At 41.2% G+C, this 23,089-nt stretch overlaps 1 protein-coding gene across 3 annotated transcripts in view; it reads left to right on the forward strand.

The window, feature by feature from the left end:
• Positions 1 to 23,089, forward strand: part of LOC148323149 (inactive dipeptidyl peptidase 10-like) — a 117,204-nt gene that overhangs the window by 39,427 nt on the left and 54,688 nt on the right. For 2 of the 3 annotated variants that reach the window (XM_088315683.1, XM_088315685.1), the window contains exons 2-3: positions 16,141 to 16,211; positions 16,357 to 16,468. In XM_088315683.1, coding sequence (XP_088171809.1) covers positions 16,152 to 16,211; positions 16,357 to 16,468 — 172 coding nt within the window. In that variant the 5' untranslated portion in view covers positions 16,141 to 16,151. The remainder of the gene's footprint in view (positions 1 to 16,140; positions 16,212 to 16,356; positions 16,469 to 23,089) is intronic. The other variant, XM_088315686.1, reaches the window with a different exon arrangement.

Raw genomic sequence — 23,089 nt, forward strand, 5'->3', positions numbered from 1 at the left:
AGAGTCACGTTTGGTTTCTTGCGCGTTTGTGAGTCTTGAGAGCAAGAGGGATGGAGGTCAACATCCTTGTCTGGTCAGTGTCAGTGATGGGCACTGAGGACTGCATAGAGAGCTCCCACTTGGATGTGGTAATCTATAATTCATGTCATAACTGTTTGAAAATGAGGAAGAAGGACAGATGGTAGAAAAGTGTTGGCAGTTTATTGCAACATCACTTTGCACCATATGCTTTTCTTCAAGAGTAAATCACATTAAACAACAGCATATTTTTTTTTTATTTCATATTCATCTTTGGGCACCATGAGAACAAAAAAAAACATGAGCAGCAAAAACAAATCACAGGATCCCACACAGCAAATGATTTGATACAATCAAATGCAAAAGCCACACTATGTGTAAGAATGGGTTCTAAAAGGATAAATTGTATGCCCAAATTTAGTCTAGATTTTAACTCAATGACCATATACTCTAGTAGATTATTAGTAAGGTTTGTGCAGGTATTTTCATTTCAAAATGTTGATATTGTAAAATTTTGAAATGGAATAGAGCTAAGTTTGTTTTATTTCATCAGAAATACATCTCCTAAACAGTGTCATTACCTTTGCATTTGACATACATCTTCCTCTTGTACCTGGAGCGGGATCATGCCAACTGCTGCTGTCAAGCATTCTTAGTGCATGGCAGGAGCTGCATTTTATGGCGTGGTTATTGTTAGGAGCTGCTAATGCAATCCTTTCACTCATTTCTCATATATGGTGAAAGTAAATGAGAGAAGTATATAGCCGAACAAAATAGCAAACATGAATGGTTTGCCAAAATCAACATGAGGAAACATTTGGAGTGTTTTTTGAAAATTTCTGACAATCAAGACAGATAGTTCAACATTAGCACAGGAGGTTGTTAAAAGTGTACACATTTACTTTTAGTGACCAAGATTTCATGAACAAAAATCTGATGTTGATTAACTGCCATCTGAAGATCCTGATGAAGAAAAAAGCCTGAATGAATTAAAAAAAAAAACTTACTCATTAAAGCAAACTCATTGTTTAAATACTGGCGATGTATTGCAGTATCGCTGTTTCAAAATTCCTGCAATAATCCTTTGGGATGTGACTGGATCAAACACTGTCAGCGGTTGTTTGAGTGGGTGGCATTCTCAGAAATGAAACAGTTTCCTTTGCTGTCAACTTGGTTACTCCATTACATTGATTGAAAACAAAACTAGGAATCAGATTACAAATCACTTTTTTTTTTTAAACACGATTATTTTGCAGGCAGGATTACATTTTCAATAGGCCGACTGTTGATTTGAGCCCTGGCTGCTTTCAAAGTACCTTTTCCGTAGTTAAGTGGATAAATGCTCACATTATAGCTCAATGGACAACCATTGCTCATTGATGTGAAGGCTTTTGTTAGCCATGCTCATACTGAAAATGGCCCAGTCCACTCTATGTGTTAGAGTTCCCAAAAACTGCGAATTTAAAGACGCTTGGAGGGAATGGCACCACTGAACTTAATTCCGCTCTGAAACGCACGAGCCGTGCATGGATACTTCCTTCATTAGAACGACACTTGTAAGCAATGTAATTTACTCACCACCACATCCAAGAATGGACATTATGAAACAGAAAACCTGTGTCTGAACTTCCCATAACTTTACATTTTTCTTTGGCATTATAATTTTTCAAACATGTGCCCCAAACTTGAAAACTAAACAGCAATATTGGAATATTGAAAATTATGAATACACGCCATTTCCACAAAGAATTAAATGTCTGTTGGGATCATAGCGAGACATGCACCACCTCTGTGATTTGCTTCCATTAGCATAATCCATCCAGTTGATTGTTTGGACATCAGTCACATGAAACTCTGGGGCAATTGAAATTGACTCTGTAAAATCACATGGCAGAAAGCAATTAATGGAGAAAATTAGAATGTGCGAAAGCAAACAAACCGGATGGTGCATATTTACCTCTCCTTCTTTGTTGTCTGTTAGGCACCAATTGAAGTTTTAGTTTAGGTGTCAGTGTCTTCTGATCATCTCGTTGAACAGTACTGGATGTTTTGTAGTGTAAAGTAATGTAAACTATAGTAAAAAGTGATGGTAGTGTCAAGCCATGATAATGTGATTTATCTCATTGTTGCACAAACAGTCACAATTAGTGCAGTTTTGTCTACTGACACATTTTACATTCCACGTACAATAGTTACTGTCCAATAGAAAGTTGTATTGATGATACAGAGTCATAGTAAGTGCAACAATAATTAGTAAGTGCAACAATAATTGAGTAAAAGTATCTTGACGGAAAGCATTTTGTTGATGATAAAGTCACCTTGTAGAATATTATGTTAGTAATATTCTTATAGTAGCAACATGACCACCATCTTTGTGGAATTATAAAATTTAAAAAAAAAAATCTAGGAAATAAGCGCTACAAACACCTCAAATTTTTTTATATTAAATAAATTCACAATAAACAATTGATGACTTAAGTACAAGACCTTTTCTACTGCCCACACCACTTTTCTCACAATGTTTTACTGGCGTATGAAGCATCACAGTAATTTTGACACGGTGACTTGGAGAACCCCTCGGAATTTTGGTGCATACCAGCTAATTGGTGGATATTTTTAACAGAAACCTGTCAGTCAACTGATGACTCCCTGAGTAGCAGACAAAAGAAAATGGTTGAGGCGATATGATGAGAAATAATCAAGTTGTATTATGCTGTTTCACTCTAATTTGAAGGCCTTTTTTGTTCATATTTTCGCCTTGCGCTAATTGTTACTGTGGAGCCAGGCTCCGGCATGGAACTGTGCACACTCCACTGAGGAACCAATTGTAGGACTTAGGACGTCACAATATGATGCAAGCGGTATGGCAGACTGTCAGTGTCATCCCTGACAGATGACCAATCGTTGCATATGTCACTCTACACAGGCTACAACACATCAAGAAAACTCAAAATCCGCCAAGACAGTGAACAACTGTCTGCGATACATCTGTCAGTTCAAAATCGTGCTACATTCGTGTAGCATGACCTCGGCATTAGTTTATAGTTCTGGACTTAAAAATTGACATTAGTGATAAAAATAGCCCCGCAAAATTCCCTAGTAGTAATTTAGGACCCACGTGTTATCCATCCATCATCTGTACCGCTTTTCCTCACTAGGGTCGCGGGGGTGCTGGAGCCTATCGCAGCTATCTTTGGGCAGTAGGCGGGGGACACCCTGAACTGGTTGCCAGCCAATTGCAGGGCACACAGAGACGAACAACCATCCGCACTCACACTCATACCTAGGGGCAATTTACAGTGTTCAGTCGGCCTGCCATGCATGTTTTTGGAATGTGGGAGGAAACCGGAGTACCCGGAGGAAACCCACGCAGGCACGGGGAGAACATGCAAACTCCACACAGGATGGCCGGAGCTGGGATTGAACCCACGCCCGACGCTGTGTCTCACTGTGAGGCCATCGTGCTAACCATTCGCCCACCGTGCCGCCACCCACGTGTTATGTATACAGTGAAACCCCGCTACTTCGCGGTTCACCTTTCGCGGGTTCAGTGCTTCGCGGGTCTAAAAAATATTCGGGAGCATTGTAGTTTCGCCGAGCGGCACAAGGGGGCGCTGAAGCGGTTAGACGGCCGGCGTGCGCCGAAGAGGAGAGTGGACGAAGAAGAGAGTGGCCGAAGAAGAGCAGGTTCCCCCGGACGATTGGTGGCGACGGACACGATCGGACACCGTGCGTGAGCTCCGAAGGAGACCGGCCGGCGTGTGTGGCTGTCAAGCCGAAGATAAACAACTTCCGCCCGGGCACTCGCGCGGCGACATTTGGCTTCGTTCGGGACCGTGCGTGAGCTCCGAAGGAGACCGGCCGGCGTGTGTGGCTGTCAAGCCGAAGATAAACAACTTCCGCCCGGGCACTCGCGCGGCGACATTTGGCTTCGTTCGGGACCGTGCGTGAGCTCCGAAGGAGACCGGCCGGCGTGCGTGGTAGTTATGCCGAATAGGAGCACCTTCGGCCCGGGCACCGGCGGAGCGCGAGGCTGTCAGTTATGAATGAATAAATAAATAAATGAAGAATGCCACCTTTCATTTCACAGTCATGATCCGTGCCTGTCATGATCCGTGCCTGTCATGCCGCGTGTGTTTTTGTTTTTTCAGCTGTGTGGGCGTTCCTCCAGCGATCGTCTCGTCAGCTGCTGCGAGACGCGCTGATTACACTGACTATATTGTGATTATAATAAATATCTTTGTATCACCACCTTTTTTCCCGTGTCTGCGTTTGGAGAGTCCTGTTCAATCCTCCAGCTCTGCTGGAGGATCATAACATTCACAGGTCACACCGGACGGCGTACCAGCAGGTAAAAGTCGAAGTAATTAAATAAATACAAAAAGAAGTAATGAATAAATACAAAAATAATGGCTGGGGAAATAAAAAATAGGTTTTAATAATAATTTTTTTTTGTTATAACATGAATTTCACTCTCTCTCTCTCTACCAGTATATATATATATACATATATATATATATATATATATAATTTTATTTTTTTTAAGCATTTTTGAAGGTGTGCCGCTACTTCGCACCTATATATATTTATATATATATATATATATATATATAGGTGCGAAGTATATATATACACGGTGTTTTTTTTTGTCTTTTTTTTTTTTTTTTTTGAAGGTGCGACGCTACTTCGCGGATTTTCAGTTTTCGCGGGTGGTCTCGGTCCCCATTAACCGCGATAACCGGGGGTTCACTGTATTATATTAGCGACCCAATGACTTATATAGCGGAACACTGAAAATGTTTAGGGGACTTCAGAATAATTTCAGAATATAAAGTTAATGAATCAATGTCTGAAGCCATGATGAGAAAGGGGAATTAGCCTTCATAAAACAAAAGTTCTTCATTAAATAGTCACTGGATGAGTTCCGGACGGTACAATGGATTTTATGTTACTTCATATAACGCTCAAATGTAAAAAACAAATTATGGGAATTATTCAAATTCAGAAAGATTTTTGGAAGATGGGAAATATTGCCATTTTTCCTTTTTTGGGAGAATTAAAACCGTTTTGTCCCTGCCCATTCAATATAATATGGTGTGAAACATGGTTTCTTATTTTATTTGGCAAAAAAGGAGGCCCAGAATCAAGTTTAAACGACTGACCAGTAGCAAAGCATGGGGAGGTCTGTATTTTCCAGGTGTGAATTTATACTACTGGGCAGAACAATTGTGTGGGGCAGTGGAGTGGCAAAGACAGAACAACATGGTTAACTCTGGAAAAAAGTTGTGTATATTCATTGCCAGCTTTGGCATTGTGCTCAAATGAGGCGTGGAATAAGCACAAAATTACAAATCGCAGGGTTAATTGCACTTATTTGTTCTCTGCAATATTAGAAACACATTAATTCCCCTCGGTTGATATCCAAAGCTCTATGATCAAATCTGGCAATGTTGATTTCCTAACAGAACAATGCAAAGGTTTTGCCCTTACGTCAGTAGATTAGTTTGAAGAGGAAACCTCGAAAGTAATTTGTTCTGTTGCAGGCGGAATTTGGTTTGGTTTAAATAGACTTTTATAGATTTTTGCTGCTGGGAAGGTATCTGATTTCTCATACACTGTTTCTTAAGGTATAACAAAGTGGTTTTGAAATGTGATTCATTAAAGCCACAAAAGGGGGAAAATGTGATGAAATAGTATCTGATTTGTATAAATGTCTGCAGTCAAATGTGTCAGGGAGGCACCCTGGAGGTAAAGGAAAAGTGGGAATTAGAAAAGAATACAGTGATAGTGGGAACAAATATGTGAAAATTTTAATAAATTAACAAGCAGCGCAAGATGGAAATAACTTTTCTGGAAAGTGAATATTGGATTTTTTTAAAAATTTTTTTTAAACACCATCCAGAATTTTTAAGTTTGACCAAACAAAAACAAATCTGTGTGGAGACAAATAGGACATATTGTGGAGCACACGCACATCTTTTGTGACTGTCCAAAACTTGAAACATTTTGCGAAGCAATTAGGGGTGACCTTCTTCCTATACTGAAGTAGATAACTAAGTGGGATGCATTTGTTGGTCTTTGGACTGCTCCCCATTGATTATTTGTGTAAACATGAGTTGTATTTCAGAAAGTCCTTCAGTTAGTGGCTAAGACCATGATATCTTGGTATAAACCACTACCCCCAACAGTCAGTCCGTGGAAAGAGGACAATGAAAGTGTATGTTATGGAAGAAGTAACTGCTAAATTAAACTTAAATATTCAAGAAGAGATGGAATCCGTTAATAATGCATCTGAGTCTGACGGTGTAATCTTTGGTGGGGGATTATATATGTATCCTCATTGCTAATGAAAATGGGAGAATTTCAAATAAGGCTGTGCGATTAATCGAAATTTAATTAGGATTATGAATATTACACTCAATGATTATAAAATTGGCCTAATCGTGAACACGCACAAATATATATATATATATATATATATATTAGGGGTGGGACAATACGGGTAACTCAAGATTCGATACTGTGACGATATGTGGCCCACGATAACGATAATATCACAATACACAATGTCTACGATATTCAATATATTAGAAATTTCTTCAGCGATATATCACGAGATATGTGACTGAAAAAGAAAAAAATGCCCATTAAAATGAAAACATCTGGAATTATACATTTATTCAATGCCAATACATGTCTTAACACTGTAGCTACGGCTGGACAAATTAAAGTGCATGGACATTTCTAACAGGTCCCTGTACATCTGAACACATTAAAGTGCTGTTGGAATTTAATTTTAAACTTAATTTTAAATCAACGCAAACTCAAATTAGCAATCTGACTCCAATTTGTGACCTTACCCAACTCTCACTCTCACTATGTTAAGATCAAACTCTTATATTCCTTTAGTGCACAAACATGAATAACATGATTTATGTAAACCAAGACACTACACTGCTTTCTGAACCTAAAGTGTCAGTAGCAACTGTCAATAAAGTGCTTTACGTTAAACCGCACAGTGGACACATCAAGGCATATTCTTCTTGAGGAACACTGATCAACATGCCCAGACGTAAGAGCAATCCAAAGGGAAACTTTGCTTTAAAGCAGTAGTGATTGTCCGCTGTCTTGGTTCACCTTTTTTATCACCTGCGAGTAGTTCATCGTGATAGTGAACGAGGTGGCTTTGCAGATTCGTAGTGTTGATGTTATATTTTACCTTTGCAAAGCAGTTCTTGCAGATTGCATACTCTTTATCCAGTGTTCTCCTGTCACCTGTCTCGTAAAAAGCCGAAGCGTCTCCACATTTTCGAGTGGAAACTCGCTGGTGGGTCTCTGATTTGTTCATCTGGGTTTTCCACCATTCTTGCATTAGTTTTTCTTCTTTGGTAAATTTTTCACACTCTTAACCGGCTGCTGATTCCGGCAAGTGTAGAACCGTTTGCGGCATTAGCGCCCCCACAGACAGGACAGGAGAGATTAAATACGGATGGTGACGACGAGTGTATCTATATATGTATATATACGTGTGTACATATATATATATATATACACGTATATATATATATGTGTATATATATATATATATATATCGCTATTTCAAATTAAATTATACATTATGTTGATATTGCACACTTAAAGTCAGCACAATACTACCTAAAAAATACATTGAATTGCTAATAATAATAATAGTTCAAACACAAAGCCGGCGGCAGTATATTACTTCAAAGTACGTGAACACGTGACGCCCACACCGTGCAAAAAGCTTTGAAATCGTCACAAACGCTTTCTTAAAGGTCCGAAGTCAGAATCAGAATGCCCTTTATTGTCATTGTACTCAGTGTGCAACAAGATTAGTCATGAATGATGCAATAAATCAAACAATGGGCCTACTTATCCAGTCCATTAAGTGGATATTAATATGAAACAGGGACTTACTTCAATGACACACGATAGACGGTCCTTCTGCAACTAAACTCGATTTTAAACTAGCCAACTTAATCCAGCGAACCTTACTGTTTTCACTCGTTATTGTCTAAAAAAAACACCTAGTCATTAAATAAAGGCAACAATTACACTACTGGTCTATAAATCACTGAATGGTTTAGGTCAGGGGTCTTCAATCCTATTCCTCGAGGGCCGGTGTCCTGCCCGTTTTCCATTTTACCCTGCTGCAACGCACCTGAACGATCGTTAATCCAACTTTTGTAGACCTTGCTGATTATCTGATCATTTGAATCAGCTGTGTTGCAGCTGGGAGAATTGGAAAACCTGCAGGATACCGGCCCTCAAGGAACAGGGTTGAGAACCCCTGGTCTAGGTCCTGAATCCATTCAAAAATGCTGATTGAATACAAACCCAGGTTACATGATATTTGGACCGCGTCACATTTAGAGTTGCCTACCATCAGAAATTCACTTCTTGAGCAATTTAGCTCCATTTTCCTAGTTTTGAAATTCTGTCAGGAACATTACAGGGGGGTAGCGCGTGGGACAGTTTTACAGTATATACATTTAATACGGAGGGTTTTTTTTGTCGTGACCAGCAACTTGCCACCTAGCATTAATTTGCCACGAAATACAAATTTTGAGCCAATGGAAGTGTGCCAGCTCGTAGCATCTTTGAATAGAGCTGTTACACTCAAGGTACTGCTTTTGTTCCTTCCAACATCAGTATTAACAGGAGAAACAAGTGGTACAATGGGTGTTTGTTTCACCTGCTCTGAAGATGCACTTGACTCATTCTGCTTTTCATTCTTCTCATCAAACAAAGGTGAATGTAATGGCATCAAATGCCTGCGATTATGTCTCACTGCCCCCTGTGGTAAGTCCACAGTATAAGACCTTGGTGTTGTGTGACTTTGGAAAATAGTGCCTGGTGTGCCCGTCAACCACACTTGTTCTTCTTGTGACACGTTACACTAAAGTTCTACTCTGTGACGTCTGTTGTAGTATGACACGTCCAATATCCTCTTCTCCCTTTCCTTTTGTGCGAGCGTAACGCTGTCCGGCAGTGACGGGTCCAACTGCGAAGGAAAGGTTGGTAGTGTTGTCCTCAGATGACGACCCATGAGTAGTTCAGCAGGGCTGAACATTCTGAAGAGGAGTAGCTGTAGATGCAAGAAGAGCTAAATTTCTCAGTAAGTTCTTTACAGTGTGGACTGCACGTTCCGCCTCTCCGTTACTTTGCGGAAACTTTGGGCTACTTGTGACATGCTCAAATCCATAAGCAGTTGCAAATTCTGTGAAAGTTAGACCAGAAAACTGGGGTCCATTATCTGACATCAGGACCTCAGGTATGCCATGACGGGCAAAATAAAATGATACAGATGGGTAACAATGTCTTTAGATTTGGTTTTGTTCAGCAAGGCAATCTCACCAAACCTAGAAAAATCACAACTCCTGGCTTCCCTTTATGCAATTTTATTAACACATTTCGCATTGCTGAAGGAATACCCAGTCTTGAATCTTTAAACAGCGAGTCGTCTTTGATTGTGAGTGTGGCTCGGTCAGGCCAATAGTTTCTCAGCAGTGGTTCTTGTTTTGCGTGATCTGGCCAACCTTGCCTGCACAAATCCATGACACGAGCACACACGTCTGTGCTCTCCATGAGTTCTATGTCCGACTGTTTCAGTGGTGAGCGTGACAGAGTATCTGCTGTCCAAAGCGACTTTGTAAGCATAACGCATAAGTCTCATTCTAATCCACTGGATCCTAGGTGGCAGTAAATCCAGAGCTTGTCCTCCGAATAAAGACACAAGGATTTGTGATCTGTTTCCCGACAGAAGTATTTGCCGATCAGATAATCACGAAATCACTGGGGGGGGAGTTAAAGCTTCTTTCAGTGTTTTGAAGGCTTTGTCTTGGTCCACACCCCAATAGCAACTGTTCTTTTTGGACAGATGATCTCTCAGAGCTTTATCTTTCTCTGCTAAATTGGGGATGAACCTGACCACCTGGTTCACTATTCCCAGAAAACCTCTGAGCTCCGCCTCATTTGTCAGCTCTTTCATCTCCATGATGGACTCTGTTTTCTTTGAGTTGGGACATAAGCCAGTGTCCGTAATGATGTGACCAACCAAGGAAAGTCATTGTGCTCTGCGGCATGTCACATTTTTCTACATTCAGAGTTAGGCCCGTTTTTTTAAGCCTTTGCAGGTTGGCACACATTCGATCGTCATGCTCCTCTTAGTTACGTCCCCATACTAGCACATCGTCCATGTGACAGACTACACCTTCAACTACCTAGATGACCTCCAACATTATGCGCTGAAAATGCTCCGGCGCAGAGTTGATGCCGAAAGGAAGGCGATTAAAGTGGAAACGCCCGAAGGGTGTTAGGAAAGTAGCTAGTCTGGCTGATTCCGCGGACAAAGGAATTTGCCAGAAGCCCATGTTTGCTGAACACTTTGGCTCCTGCTGACGTCCCAAGACTTTGTTTGACAGGTGGCAACAAAACTTACCCTGCACACATACTCACTTAGTCCAGTAAAGTCCACACACAGTCTTGGACTATTTTTCTTGGTAACAATGACAATGCCGGCGCACCAGTCCGTAGGTTCCTCCACTCGGGTGATGACTCCGAGCTCTTCCATCCTTCGTAGTTCCTCCTTTACTTTCCCCATTAAAGGTATAGGAATCCTCCTCGGGGTTTTCAATGAGTATGGCACAGCATTTGGCTTGAGTTTCATGTGGTATGCTTACTGCACCTCACTTACTCCAATGGACAGCTTGAGGTAGATTGCTTTTAAAGTGTCCATCGAAACATCCACGCGTAGCAGAAGACCAAAGGCCGTGATGGCAGGAAGGCCCAACAGTGGCGTGCCAAGATTTCTGACAACATAGACCTTTTCTGTAGTCTGTTTTGTCCTGCAGTTGAGTTGGAGTTTTAGGAACCCAGCAAACTTCAGTGGTTTCCTTCCGGGACCTAACAATAGCTTCTGCGGCTGCTTAAGAACGGGTATTGTAGATTTTGAAAATATATTTTCCAAGTCTGACTCCGATTCGGCAGTGACATCCTCTCAGTGTCGAGCTTGAACATAATTTTTGTGTCTCTCACCTTTATCTCCACTGTCCATGCCTGGTCTTCTGTTGAGATACAGTCAAGGAAAAAACTTTGCTCCTCTTCCTCCTCAATGCCCTGGACGTTCCGAATACGTCTACAGACACGTTGATAGTGGCCTTTTTTGCCACATGAATGGCATTTGGCATCATTGGCAGGACATTCATGTTTTGGGTGAGTAGATCCACCACATTTGTAGCACCGTGTGTCGGGTGTGCCATAGCTTTTAACTTTAAATTGTTGATGTGAGTTCACCTCTTTATTTCTGTACTCCAACATTTTTTTTCTGCTTATTTTTAACAACTCTATCTACAGAGCTCATATTCATTTGCATCACTTCTCAGAGCGGTTTGTTGCTTTTTGATCTCTGCAGATCCCCTACCCATATTCATTGCTTTTTCCAAGTCCAAGTCCTTTGCATGCGCTCAGGCAGCTTCATGTCAGCCAAGCCCACTACTATTCTGTCTCTTATAAGCTCGTCATGAAGCGCACTGTAATTGCAATGCGCCGCTAATGCATGTAGGGCAGTGACAAAAGCGTCTACAATCTCATTTGGCTCTTGTTTGCGCATATTGAAACGTGCACGCTCATAGATAATGTTTTTTCTTGACTATGAAGAAGTTGTGAAAGGCATCCCTCACTTTATTGCACTCCTTCTGTTCTGTTTGAGTTAGCTTTAATCCTCTCAGGACGTCATCTGCTTCGTCTGCCATGCAATATATCAATATGTTGACCTGACAGATTGCTTGCCTGTCGAAACCCCTTCCGTACCCACTTCATCCAGTCCGGTGGTTGTATGCTGAACGTAGCACCGGGAGAGCTTTCCGCCGTGCTAACTCCTGCACTCACTTGTTGAACGTTGTCCTTTTAAACATTTTTGCTCACCTCTCTCCCTCTGTCTCACTCGACTGCTTCCAAGTGCCTATCCGAACAGCTTCACAGCACTCCTGACACCATGTTGTGTTCTTCTATTGAACAAAAGTAACGTGGCACAACTGCAAGCTTGGCGGTGGCTTTAATATTTTTCTCTGCACACATCATATATAAGAAAACAGCGCATGCGCAATATATCCTGTCAGGTACGTGACCAAAGATCAGTCATCGACAAGATGAGAATCGGTGCCATGTACAGCACTTTCATTCACAATACAATACACCACACACGTGACCACGTATATTTTAAATAACGGCAGGACCCTAAACATACAACACAACACCATTCAATAAAGATGTTCTTGTTGTTTGCAGCTGTGTTTGCATTAACTCGGTTGCTTACGGTGCCTGCCAAACATGAAAGTGATCCGCGAAGTTTCCGCCTAATCGTCGCTTCAAGATTATGTCCGTCGGGGAGGGAGGTCAAGCAACTGTCTAAGTCATGTCGACAGAAGCATTGTGTGGATGTACATTTGTTCTCTGCTAGGAAAAAGCAAAAAAAATATATAAATAAAATAAAATAAATTAGAGCAACTATGGACACTTTCCTGAATGGTGGGGAGAGGGCAGTATGCACGCTTTATTCTCCTAAATACTTGCCAATATCTCCCTCCCGTTCCTTTTTCCACCATTTTGATTGATTGTATGTGCGCGCCTCATCCCATTTTGGTGCTTAAAATCATAAGAAGACAACATTGTGGGAAAAAAGGGCTGGAACCAAAGGAAGTGAATACCGTAGACGTGGAAAAACATTTTTTCGGCACAGCCACAGGAATTCCACGGGATGTTGCCATTTTCTTGCTATTCTTTACATGCCCGCAATGAATTATGGGTAATATGCTTTGGCTGATGTATATTGATCTGGGAGAGGGGATCGTCGAGCCTCAAAATCATCCTTCCATCGATCTTCTAAGCGGCTTCTCCTCACTAGGGCGGCTGGAGCCTATCCCAGCTGTCTTCGGGCAGTAGACGGGGTACACCCTGGATTGGTTGCCAGCCCATCGCAGGGCACACAGAGACAAACAACCATCTCTGCTCACACTCACACTTAGAGACAATATAGAGTGTTCAATCAACCTATCATGCATGTTTTTGGAATGTGGGTGGAGGCTGGAGAAAACCCACGCAGGCACGGGAAGAACATGCAAACTCCACACAGGAAGGCTTGAGCCGAAATCAATCCCACGACCTCTGCACTGTGACGCCATCGTGCTTACCAGTCGACCACTGTGCTGCCCCCTCAAAATCAACGTGGCGTAATTTCAATCAATAGCGATAAAAATTTGGTCAACAAGTGGGCTTAAGTGTAAAAGAAAAGTTTCTCATCAAACAAAAATCTTCAAGAAAAGAAAATCTCAAATATACTTGTCATAAATGCACAAGTAGACTCTCTAAATTTAGGGCCAACATTTCACAATTTAGGGGCAAGCTAGAGCTCTGAACTGGGGAACAAGGATAAACATGTTTGTTTTTGGAAGATATGAAGGGATTGCGCTTTATAATGTGATTTTATAAGATTTTTATAAAGTTTTGTCAAATTACAGAAAACTTTGGCGGTTGTCAGAAATTATACATAGATGCTTGCGTGCAATTGCTTCCAAAAGGAATCAGTTTTTTTCTCCAGGGTCTTTAATAATGCAATAATGTGATGAGCACAAAAGGTATTCCAATCGATCTTATGAATTGATCACCCTCTGGCAACTTCCAAGATGTAAACACATCCTTCTGCCTTTTTGTCAAGGCAGGCTTGAAAGTGCAATAACCTACTTCGTTTTGTATTCAAATAAAAATGAGTGGCTTGCCAAATACTTTTGGGAAAAGGAAACTGATCAACACCAAGGTGGAGGTTTTGCTGGAAGAAAAACTGAACAATTTGTTTCTGCTCAGCTTTGCATCTCCAGTCAACAATTACATTACTAAGCCGTTGTTCCTCAATCTGCTCTTATCTGAATACCATTTTAATGCTACACTGGAGGACATTGTTATCCAGCTCTTCTGCAGCCCAGGCACTTAGCCTGTCAGCTGAAGGGCCCAACGGTTCAATGAAGATTAATTATGATGCTGTGGTCAGGGTAATGAGATGTGCTGCATGGTGATGGCGATTGTCAGTGCTATTCTCTTCAGTGTTTACCTGGGCATTTTTCTCCCAGAGAATTTTTGGTCGTAAAGTATAACTAATTCATCTTTAAAAGGTGATTCACCCCTGCCAAATTGTCAGTGTTGATGCTACTACACAATTAATTGATGCATTTATTCTTCCCTTCTCCATCACGTTTCTTCGGAGTTGGAGTGGAGCTGACTGGTAAGGGTCAGTCGATCACAGAGCACATGTAAAAAAATATGCAACCCAACTGTTCCGTTATAATGCAGTTCTATAATCAAAAAGGTGTTCCAGTAATGTCTAGTAAAGGATATGTCGCATAAATAGGTATGCAAGTGCGACAAGGAGCCTTGCAATAACAACAATAACAAAATGAAATATGCAAACATGGATGCAGATTTTTTTTCTTTCCTTCTGTTAAAGAATGTCTAGTGTAGATATTGTAGTCGAAATCTAAAAATCCATTTATTTGTTCTCATTAAAACGATGTGAATGGTTTACTGATATGTTTTTATATCTCTGGTGAATGAAAGCCTGCATAGCAGACTTCAGCTCATCATCATCTTTCTCATCTTCCTCTTGGAAATATCCCATAGATTCTCCCTAAGATTGAGAGGGCTGGTGAGTCTGCTAGCCAATCTAGAGCAGCAACATTACGTCTATTTAACCAGTTAGGGTAGATGCCCAGTGGTGTTTGTGGCATGCAATCAGCATCGTCAATGTGTGTCAGCAGAAGAATTGATAAACTGCTCTAAAATTGAATGGTAAACAGCTATGTTGTTGTCAATGACATCTGACAAACATTGCAGATCATTAGATCATAAGGCATCAAAATACTTCTTCGGAAGAATTCAAGCCACAAATCCACTTTAGAAGTTGGCAACTTGGCGAACAAGGCTTAATATCTAACTTAAAGAGCAATATTATGCACTGCACTTAATGTAATTCAAAGTGTAGCAACTGTTAAATTGTACCCTTTTATAAATTTTTTTTAACAAATTTGTGTTGAATTTTTATTTCACAATCTTACCATGGTGTTTTATCATTTCCCACAAAAGTAAAACACCAATTCCTTACAAAATGAAAACTAATAATAAAACTAAAGTGTTTTTGAAATAATTAAAACCAATAAAAAGTAACAAAGCCTCCACGAAAACTAATTTCAACTAACAACATTTAAATAACAAAACTACAAAACAAAACTAAAAACTAACAATGAAGCAAATATTTTTCAACATCGCCGTCAAAATGCATCGCTTTTCGCCAGTGAACTATAAAGACCGTGGTACTTTGGGCTGCTCAGCCTATAGAAGCACATAACAATAAAATCACTGGACAAGTCAATTTCTTAGTCAATGCTATTATGAAGAAAAACTCAATATTTCAAGTTTTTATACATTACCACGAACTTGTAAATTATTGACAACCTCTCCACAATATCGTATTTTGAGGTTCATATTGTGATATTGTATCGTGACATTTGGATATCATTACATACCTAGCAAATAATGCCTTTTGAAAGACGGCGCAGACAGTCTACAATGCTTAATGTGCATGTAAAAAAGCTTAACGTGGCATAACGTTAGAAAACTACGACCAATTGCAATTAAAATTCACATGCACATCTCTATGTGAGATGTACACATGAATTTTCATAACAATTAGTTTTCTAAAAACTCACATTGCACTTTGTTTCATGAAGTGATTTCGACTGTCCCAGAATTTATAACAATTTTACCCAAGCTTGCGTTCTGAAAATGTCATCTTTTTGTAACTACTTGCCATTGTTTTGCCACGATATTCTTGACGCAAAGCTGAAGAACTTCGGAAACAAAATAAGAATTTGATACAAGGGCAAATCATTTTTTATGCACTGTAAGCGCAATCATAACCCAAGCTCCAAGGCAGCGCACTGCGCCGTCCCAGCTGACCAGGCAATGCTATTGGCGAGCCAAGCAATGTGATAGATTGGGTTCCACGGTTGGTTCTTTTTTCACCCTCTTTTTTTCTTCTGCGTCTAATCTCAGCCTGAGCTGCAATGCAGTTCCCCGCAGTCTTCCACTCATCTCAGCTGGCCATCAACCTGGGTTTCACACTGGTTAGAAAGCCAAGAGTGCCTTGCTTTAAATGTTTTTTTAGTTGCATCATCACATCCTGTTCTGGACGAAAATTTTCAGTGCCTGAATTGAATTTTGGATGCATCCCTATGTTGACGTGTATTTCATCTGATTCTTCTTTCTTAGGACGCTGGGCCTATTGTAACAGATAGGAACTGGAAAGGCATCGGTATCTCCCTCCTTGTCATTCTGGTGGTGCTTTCACTCATTGGACTCTCAATTGTTCTGCTATCAAAAGGTGGGACTGACTGCACATGCTGACATTGTTTAAACACTGAAGGAAACCTTTTCTTAAATGTGTCTGTTCTCCCTTTTTCTCTACGTTGGCTTTCTCCAAAGGTCATGTACTTTACTTGAATATATGTTAGGTGGAAGTAATACTTTTGATGGATGCCCATTGTTAGTAGTGCATTCATTTGCAATTCTTGCTCAATATATCACAGATTTGAATAAAAGTTTGGATCAGCCAAGTGGCCATAACAATCCTTAGGGTTTGAGACAAACTTCGGAGCAGAGTGGGAATGGCTGTTTTTTTTAAGATTACAACAGGTGATGGTGCAAACCTACTACCCCGTTTAGAGACGGCAGTCCTAGTTTGACATTGACTGCTTTTGATTCCTCTTAAACCGTTGGTTCTCTCTGGCCAGGATTTTGACATTGCTGTCTCAAAGAAATGCCCCATCTCTTTTGAGATACCAGAATCTGGACCCGTAGAGACAGCACTCAATGTTGTGTCACGTGTTTGAGGAGAGCAAACATATCAAACTTGTTTACCCAAGGACGCATCCAGACCGGCCTGTATTCAGTCTGAAGATATTTGTAAATGTTTATTACTAACCGCTCACAAGTCAATAGAATTTATACCACTTAGACAGCAACTCCCATGATGCAGGGCAGCTGCTGCCCTGGTCACATTTAAAGCCGACTTCCGATTAAATAGAGCGACACATGCAAACACCTGTTCGGAAAAGGGCACCCTTCCATCCATTATCTGTACCGCTTCTCCACACAAGGGTCGTGGAGGTGCTGGAGCCTATCCTAGCTATCTTCGGGCAATAGGCGGGCTACACCCTAAACAGGGCACACATAGACGAACAACCATACGCGCTCATACTGACATCTAAGGGCAATTTAGAGTGTTCAATCAACCTGTCATGCATGTTTTTGGAATGCGGGAGTAAACCGGAGTACCCGGAGAAAACCCACGCAGGCACGAGGAGAACATGCAAACTCCACACAGGAAGGCCGGAGGTGGAATCGATCCCACGACCTATGCACTGTGAGGCCATTGTGCTAACTAGTGATCCGTGCCGCCCAGAACAAGGTATGTTCTGTGTAAACGTTCGACCTGAGAGCTTAGCTACCGTAATCAGAATCATTTAAATCGGAAAATCAAAAAGTCTCCTTGTAAACCATGGTCCTGACATGATGCATGGATCAGCACCATTTACATTTGAGATAGCCCTGTATATGGCTAAACTAAATGCAGACATTGAAAATAATGGCTTCCAGCGCAGAGGTTGTAGACTCTGGATGTAAGACTGCATATTTTGTTAATACAATACAATACAATACAATACATTTTTATTTATACAGCACATTTCACAATAGCTGGAGCTGTAGCAAAGCCCTTTTCATATGGTGTAATATAAATTAGCAGGAAACTGGAATACAAACTAAAACACAAACACATACAACATATACCAGAAGAACATAAGAACAGCGACAGTCTCATGTTGCGTAGAAAGCTAAAGAATAAAAATATGTCTCCAAACGAGTTTTAAAAGTGCACAGAGAAGGGCTTGCCTAACATTCAATGAGAGGTCATTCCATAGGGAAGGACCGGCAACAGAAAAGGCGCGATCCCCCCTGAGGCTGCACTTAGTCCTCGGTACCTCCAGCAGCATTTGGTCCACAGACCTGAGGCAGCGGGCAGATGCGTAGGGGTGGAGGCCATTTAAAGATTTGAACACCAACAGAGGTATCTTGAAGCAAACTCTAAAGTGCACTGGTTGCCAGTTATGTATGGGGTTATGTGATCCGTCTTTTGAGCTCCAGTTAAAAGACGAGTAGCAGCATTTTGCACCATTGGAGGCGCTTGAGGGAGCACTGGCTGACTCTAAAGTAAAGTGCATTACAGTAAAATAGCCTAGATGTAACAAAGGCATGTGATATTTAATATGAATAAAGAATCCAAATCAAAAACATCAGGCCAAGTTAACAGTGGCCAACGGCAATACAGTACTGTGGACACAAGTTTACTCTTCTTTTATGCTAATCTCCTTTACATGTTATTGGGGTGTGAGTGTTTTTGCTGTTGATTTACAAGCTCAGATGATGGAAAAGGGAGATTTCATCACACATTCCCTTGGTGTGGATGAGAGCACGACTGACAGTACACAGCTAGCAATATTAATCCACAGAGGAGACTCCAGTTGGTGCATCACAGAGAATCTTTTAGGTTTTAAATATATTCATGGCACAACCCCAGGAAACAACATATTTGATGATGTGTAAATGACATTAAACTGCTCTGGAACAATGAAACTAACAACAGATGGAGCACCTGCAGCGCATGGGGAAAAAGTGGATTAATGGGAAGGTGAGAGAAGATGCATTGCAAACGGATAATTCCATTGGGGAGATGACAGTGTATCACTTTATCCTACACCAAGAAACACTCTTCAGCAAACCCCAAACCAATTATCCATAAATTTGTGTAATTATAAGATAAGGAGATTTAGTAGTGCTCAACTGTTCTTGTGTTCCTTGAGAAATGGATAAAAGCTTACTTTTTGAAGGGAGTGCAGTCAATTATGTCGAGCACTGAACGTTGATTTACTTTTCAGAGTTATAATCGCCCCTCTGAGAAAGTCCATAACTGGACGACCCACATCTTGTTAGAGCCTCCCTGATGTGTTTGCTCTTTCTGTCATCCGCTCATTGTGGTATTCTTCTCTGGCATCACTTAACAGTCCCAAAAATTGCAGTGCATTCTCTTTGATATCTTCAATAGTGAAACTGATGTTGTCCATAACTTGACTCAGTGAGATATTTGATCTCAGCAACGTACCTGAATCAGTGGCTTGTTTTTGGTCACTTACAAATGTCTAGTAATTTTCTTTCCACCTCTTAAATAGGGAACAGTATAGGTACACACATGAGAATCATGAGCCCATGGCAGAGCCTTGTTTTTTTCCTGTGGAAACACATGATTAAATTAAATTTGGGCCTACAAAAATTTGAAGTAAATCACATACGTAATGTGAAATGAGGTTGGTCCTATCCTAAGGGCAGGAGTACCATTTTAATCATTCATTCATAGTGTCTATTTGCTACAGTTGAAGATATATAGAGGGGTAACATTAAAATATACAATAATGTATTTATTTATTTGCAAATTTGGTTGTATATTTCCACCAACAATATGAGAATTTCAGTTAGACATTTGCCATTGTTGTGGGTGCGACATTTATCACCCCTTACATCTCGTCTTGTCCCTCCCCCCTTGAAATGCGCATTCACGTCAAATAAGACCCAATTCTCAGTAAACTTTCGGGGTTGGGTCACAAACAAGGTGCATTATGGCACTGCTGTACGAAGACAGACCCCGACCTCCCTTGATTCTACACACGCCCCCTTGGCAACAAGTACAATGTCAACAATGGCATCAACAAACGAGAAGAAGGGGGAAACGCATCAATGTTATTGATATATTTGTGTTTCATAGTAATGACACACATCGTGTTCAATACAATACTACAATTACGTGTTTTGAGTTGTGGGTTTAAGCGCTGTCTGTAGATCTGGCTGTAGGACCAAACAACAATGCTTAGAAGCCAGTTGCTTCTGAATTCCATGAAAAATTGATTTTCATACCAATGCCCGACGATTGGCTGGCAACCAGTTCAAGGTCTACCACACCTACTGCCCGAAGATAGCTGGGATGGGCTCCAGCACACCCCAGAACACTTATGAGGAGAAGCGACACAGATATTGGATGGATGGATAACACTTGACATTTCATTAGATATTTGTAGGTTGTTGTAATTAGCCGTGCTTTAAAAGTTGTTGCTTAAAGGTCGCTGGAAGCCGGTCGGAGCTAATAGCATCGATGCTAGGCTGCCTCTGAATTGTTTGGCATCCGTTTTTCAATGTTTCGTTGTGCAATCAATAATGTAATGTAGTTATTATGAGGAAGTAATGTCTCACCCTGCAGGTGGCTCGAATTAATGACGTAGCGGATCTAGTGCGCTCCAATCCCATTCTTAGGGGGATTTTTTTCAACAAATACGTTAAAGGTGGAGGGGCAAGACAGAGATAAGGGTTTAAGGCGAAGTAATGGGATTGGGCCTCAATGTTGAGATAATTGGCCCGAGTGAAGGTCTTGATGTATTTATTTTTTTAAATTGTCTGTTGGCAAATACTATGCGTCATTATCATTTCAAACTCATCCTACATAATTCCTTTCAAAATAAATCAGCAACAGATTTGGATAATTTACTGTATTTGATTTTGAAAAGGGTGGCACGGTGGACGAATGGCTAGCACGATGGCCTCACAGTGAGAGACAGCATCGGGCGTGGGTTCACTCCCGGCTCCGGCCATCCTGTGTGGAGTTTGCATGTTCTCCCCGTGCTTGCGTGGGTTTCCTCCGGGTACTCCGGTTTCCTCCCACTTTCCAAAAACATGCATGGCAGGCCGATTGAACACTCTAAATTGCCCCGAGGTATGAGTGTGAGTGCCGATGGTTGTTCGTCTCTGTGTGCCCTGCAATTGGCTGGCAACCAGTTCAGGGTGTCCCCCGCCTACTGCCCGAAGATAGCTGCGATATGCTCCAGCACCCTCTGCGACCCTAGTGAGGAGAAGTGGTACAGAAGATGGATGGATGGATGATTTTGAAAAAAATGCACAGAAAATACAAGGGTGCTGGGATCACTTTGTAATTGGGTAAAAATACCAGTTACTGCATTCCTATTATCATATTTAGTCCGTTTTTGTAAAGTGATCCATAGATAATGAATTATAGATGGCAAAGCTCAATCTAAAGGGTTTCACATCACAGTTTGCAAGTCAAAAAATAGCATTTTTCGCCTCATCAAAACACATTAAATTCCAAAACTGATAATCACAGTTTTTTAAGTTGTTCCAATTGAACCACCGAGACGATCCCCAAACTTAGCTGTGCTTGTCTCACTCACCTCACCTATGCGCTGTCAGCGTCCGTTTTCGTCATGTCATGTTTTTGTTTACGTTTGCTCAACTGGCGTGGGGGGCGTTTCCTTCCAGCGCGTGTCCTGTCGTGGTGTTTTGTCTGGAGAGACGCGCCCACCAGTCCCGCACCTTTTACTCGTTGACTCCTTGATTAATTCATTATTTAAACGCCCTGCGCTGACTACTCGGCGTCGGTGCATTGCCCTTTTTTGGACGTCACTTTTGCTCTTTGTCCCTCATTCACGCTCATAGCTCATGGTTATTTGTAACTGTCGCTCATCCCTGGTTCCTTTCCCGGTTTCCTAGTCAAGTTTTTGCTCTGTCTAGTCACGTTTTGTTCGTCTTCGTTATTTTGCACTTTGTTACGTTTGTTTCTCCTAGTATCTTGTTTGCCCTACCATTTCATTTAAATTCCCTTTAAGTTACCCTTGCCTGGCTTCCCTGCATTTTGGGTCCTCCTCCTCCTCCACCCGCTGATCGTAACATGCGCTGGTAGTCGAAGATTGAGGCAAGCTAACGAGCTTCGGTTAGCTAGGTAGTGTGGCTAAAAATGCCCAAATCTTTATCCATCTTGCACTAATATTGAGTAGCTAGCCGGCTACTGTCAGTAACGGTACAAACCAATCTCTGAATTATCTTGAGGGGTTTACCAGCCTGCTTTGATCTGCAGCGAGGACTCTTTCCGACCTGTCAGACCGCTAATGGAATTCTCCATCACGCAGTCAACTTTCCAGCGGGCTGATTAACAGAAGGAGCAAGATCTTTTGTGGGATTTTTGGGCTATTGGTGGGAAATTAGGACCAAACCTTGCCATGACTTCAAAAAGTCTGCAATTGGGTGACCCCCAAACAACCACCTTTCCCCCTCCAACACCAAAGGTTTATTATTTTATAAACTGTAGATCTAACAAAGCAGAACTATTGTCCAAATGAATCTTGTCAATTCATTTCAACATAGGTCCTGGGCACCAATACTGTATGCTACAAGATTGTGCAAAAGAATATTTTTTTTTGTTTCACCTGAGCACAAAAATAGAACTACTGCGAGTGAGTTTGCAGTTCATAACAAATAATAGGTTAAAATATCGGAATTTGTGAATGACAAACCAGGGGTTCACTATATGCCAAACACAAAGGGAATCCCCTAAATCCAAATCACCCTAAAAGATATTGTCACACACGCTGGAGAAACTAGCCACTGATGTGCCATTTACCACCAGGCAGTTGAATGACGAGTCATTATGTAAACCAATCATCATCATCATCATCATCATCATCACTCACCAGCAATACCAGGCAACAACAATAATGGGAGCAGCTGCCATGTGACAACCTCCAGAAGGCACAGAGACATGAATATTTCAACTCTGCAACTACACACCACCCTATAAGTTACCGCCCTATAAGACTTCTCAGACAATTTCTTTTTTTTTTGCCACAAAGATAAAGTATTTTACATCAGACAGAGATTACTGGACCCTTATTAAAAGTCAAATCAAGATTGAAGTCACCATTCTATTTTCCCAGTGGGTTTTACCTCAAGTTGGAGTCCAAATTCATACAAACTAATGGCATACAAACAGATACGGAAGACATGAGATCGCCATGTTTTCTTCAATGTCTGGTGCCACGAAAGGTGTATCAAG

This window comes from Idiotropiscis lumnitzeri, chromosome 14, assembly GCF_059441095.1.
Source record: "Idiotropiscis lumnitzeri isolate Australia: NSW breed Sydney's pygmy pipehorse chromosome 14, RoL_Ilum_1.0, whole genome shotgun sequence".
NCBI classification, from domain to species: Eukaryota; Metazoa; Chordata; class Actinopteri; order Syngnathiformes; family Syngnathidae; genus Idiotropiscis; species Idiotropiscis lumnitzeri.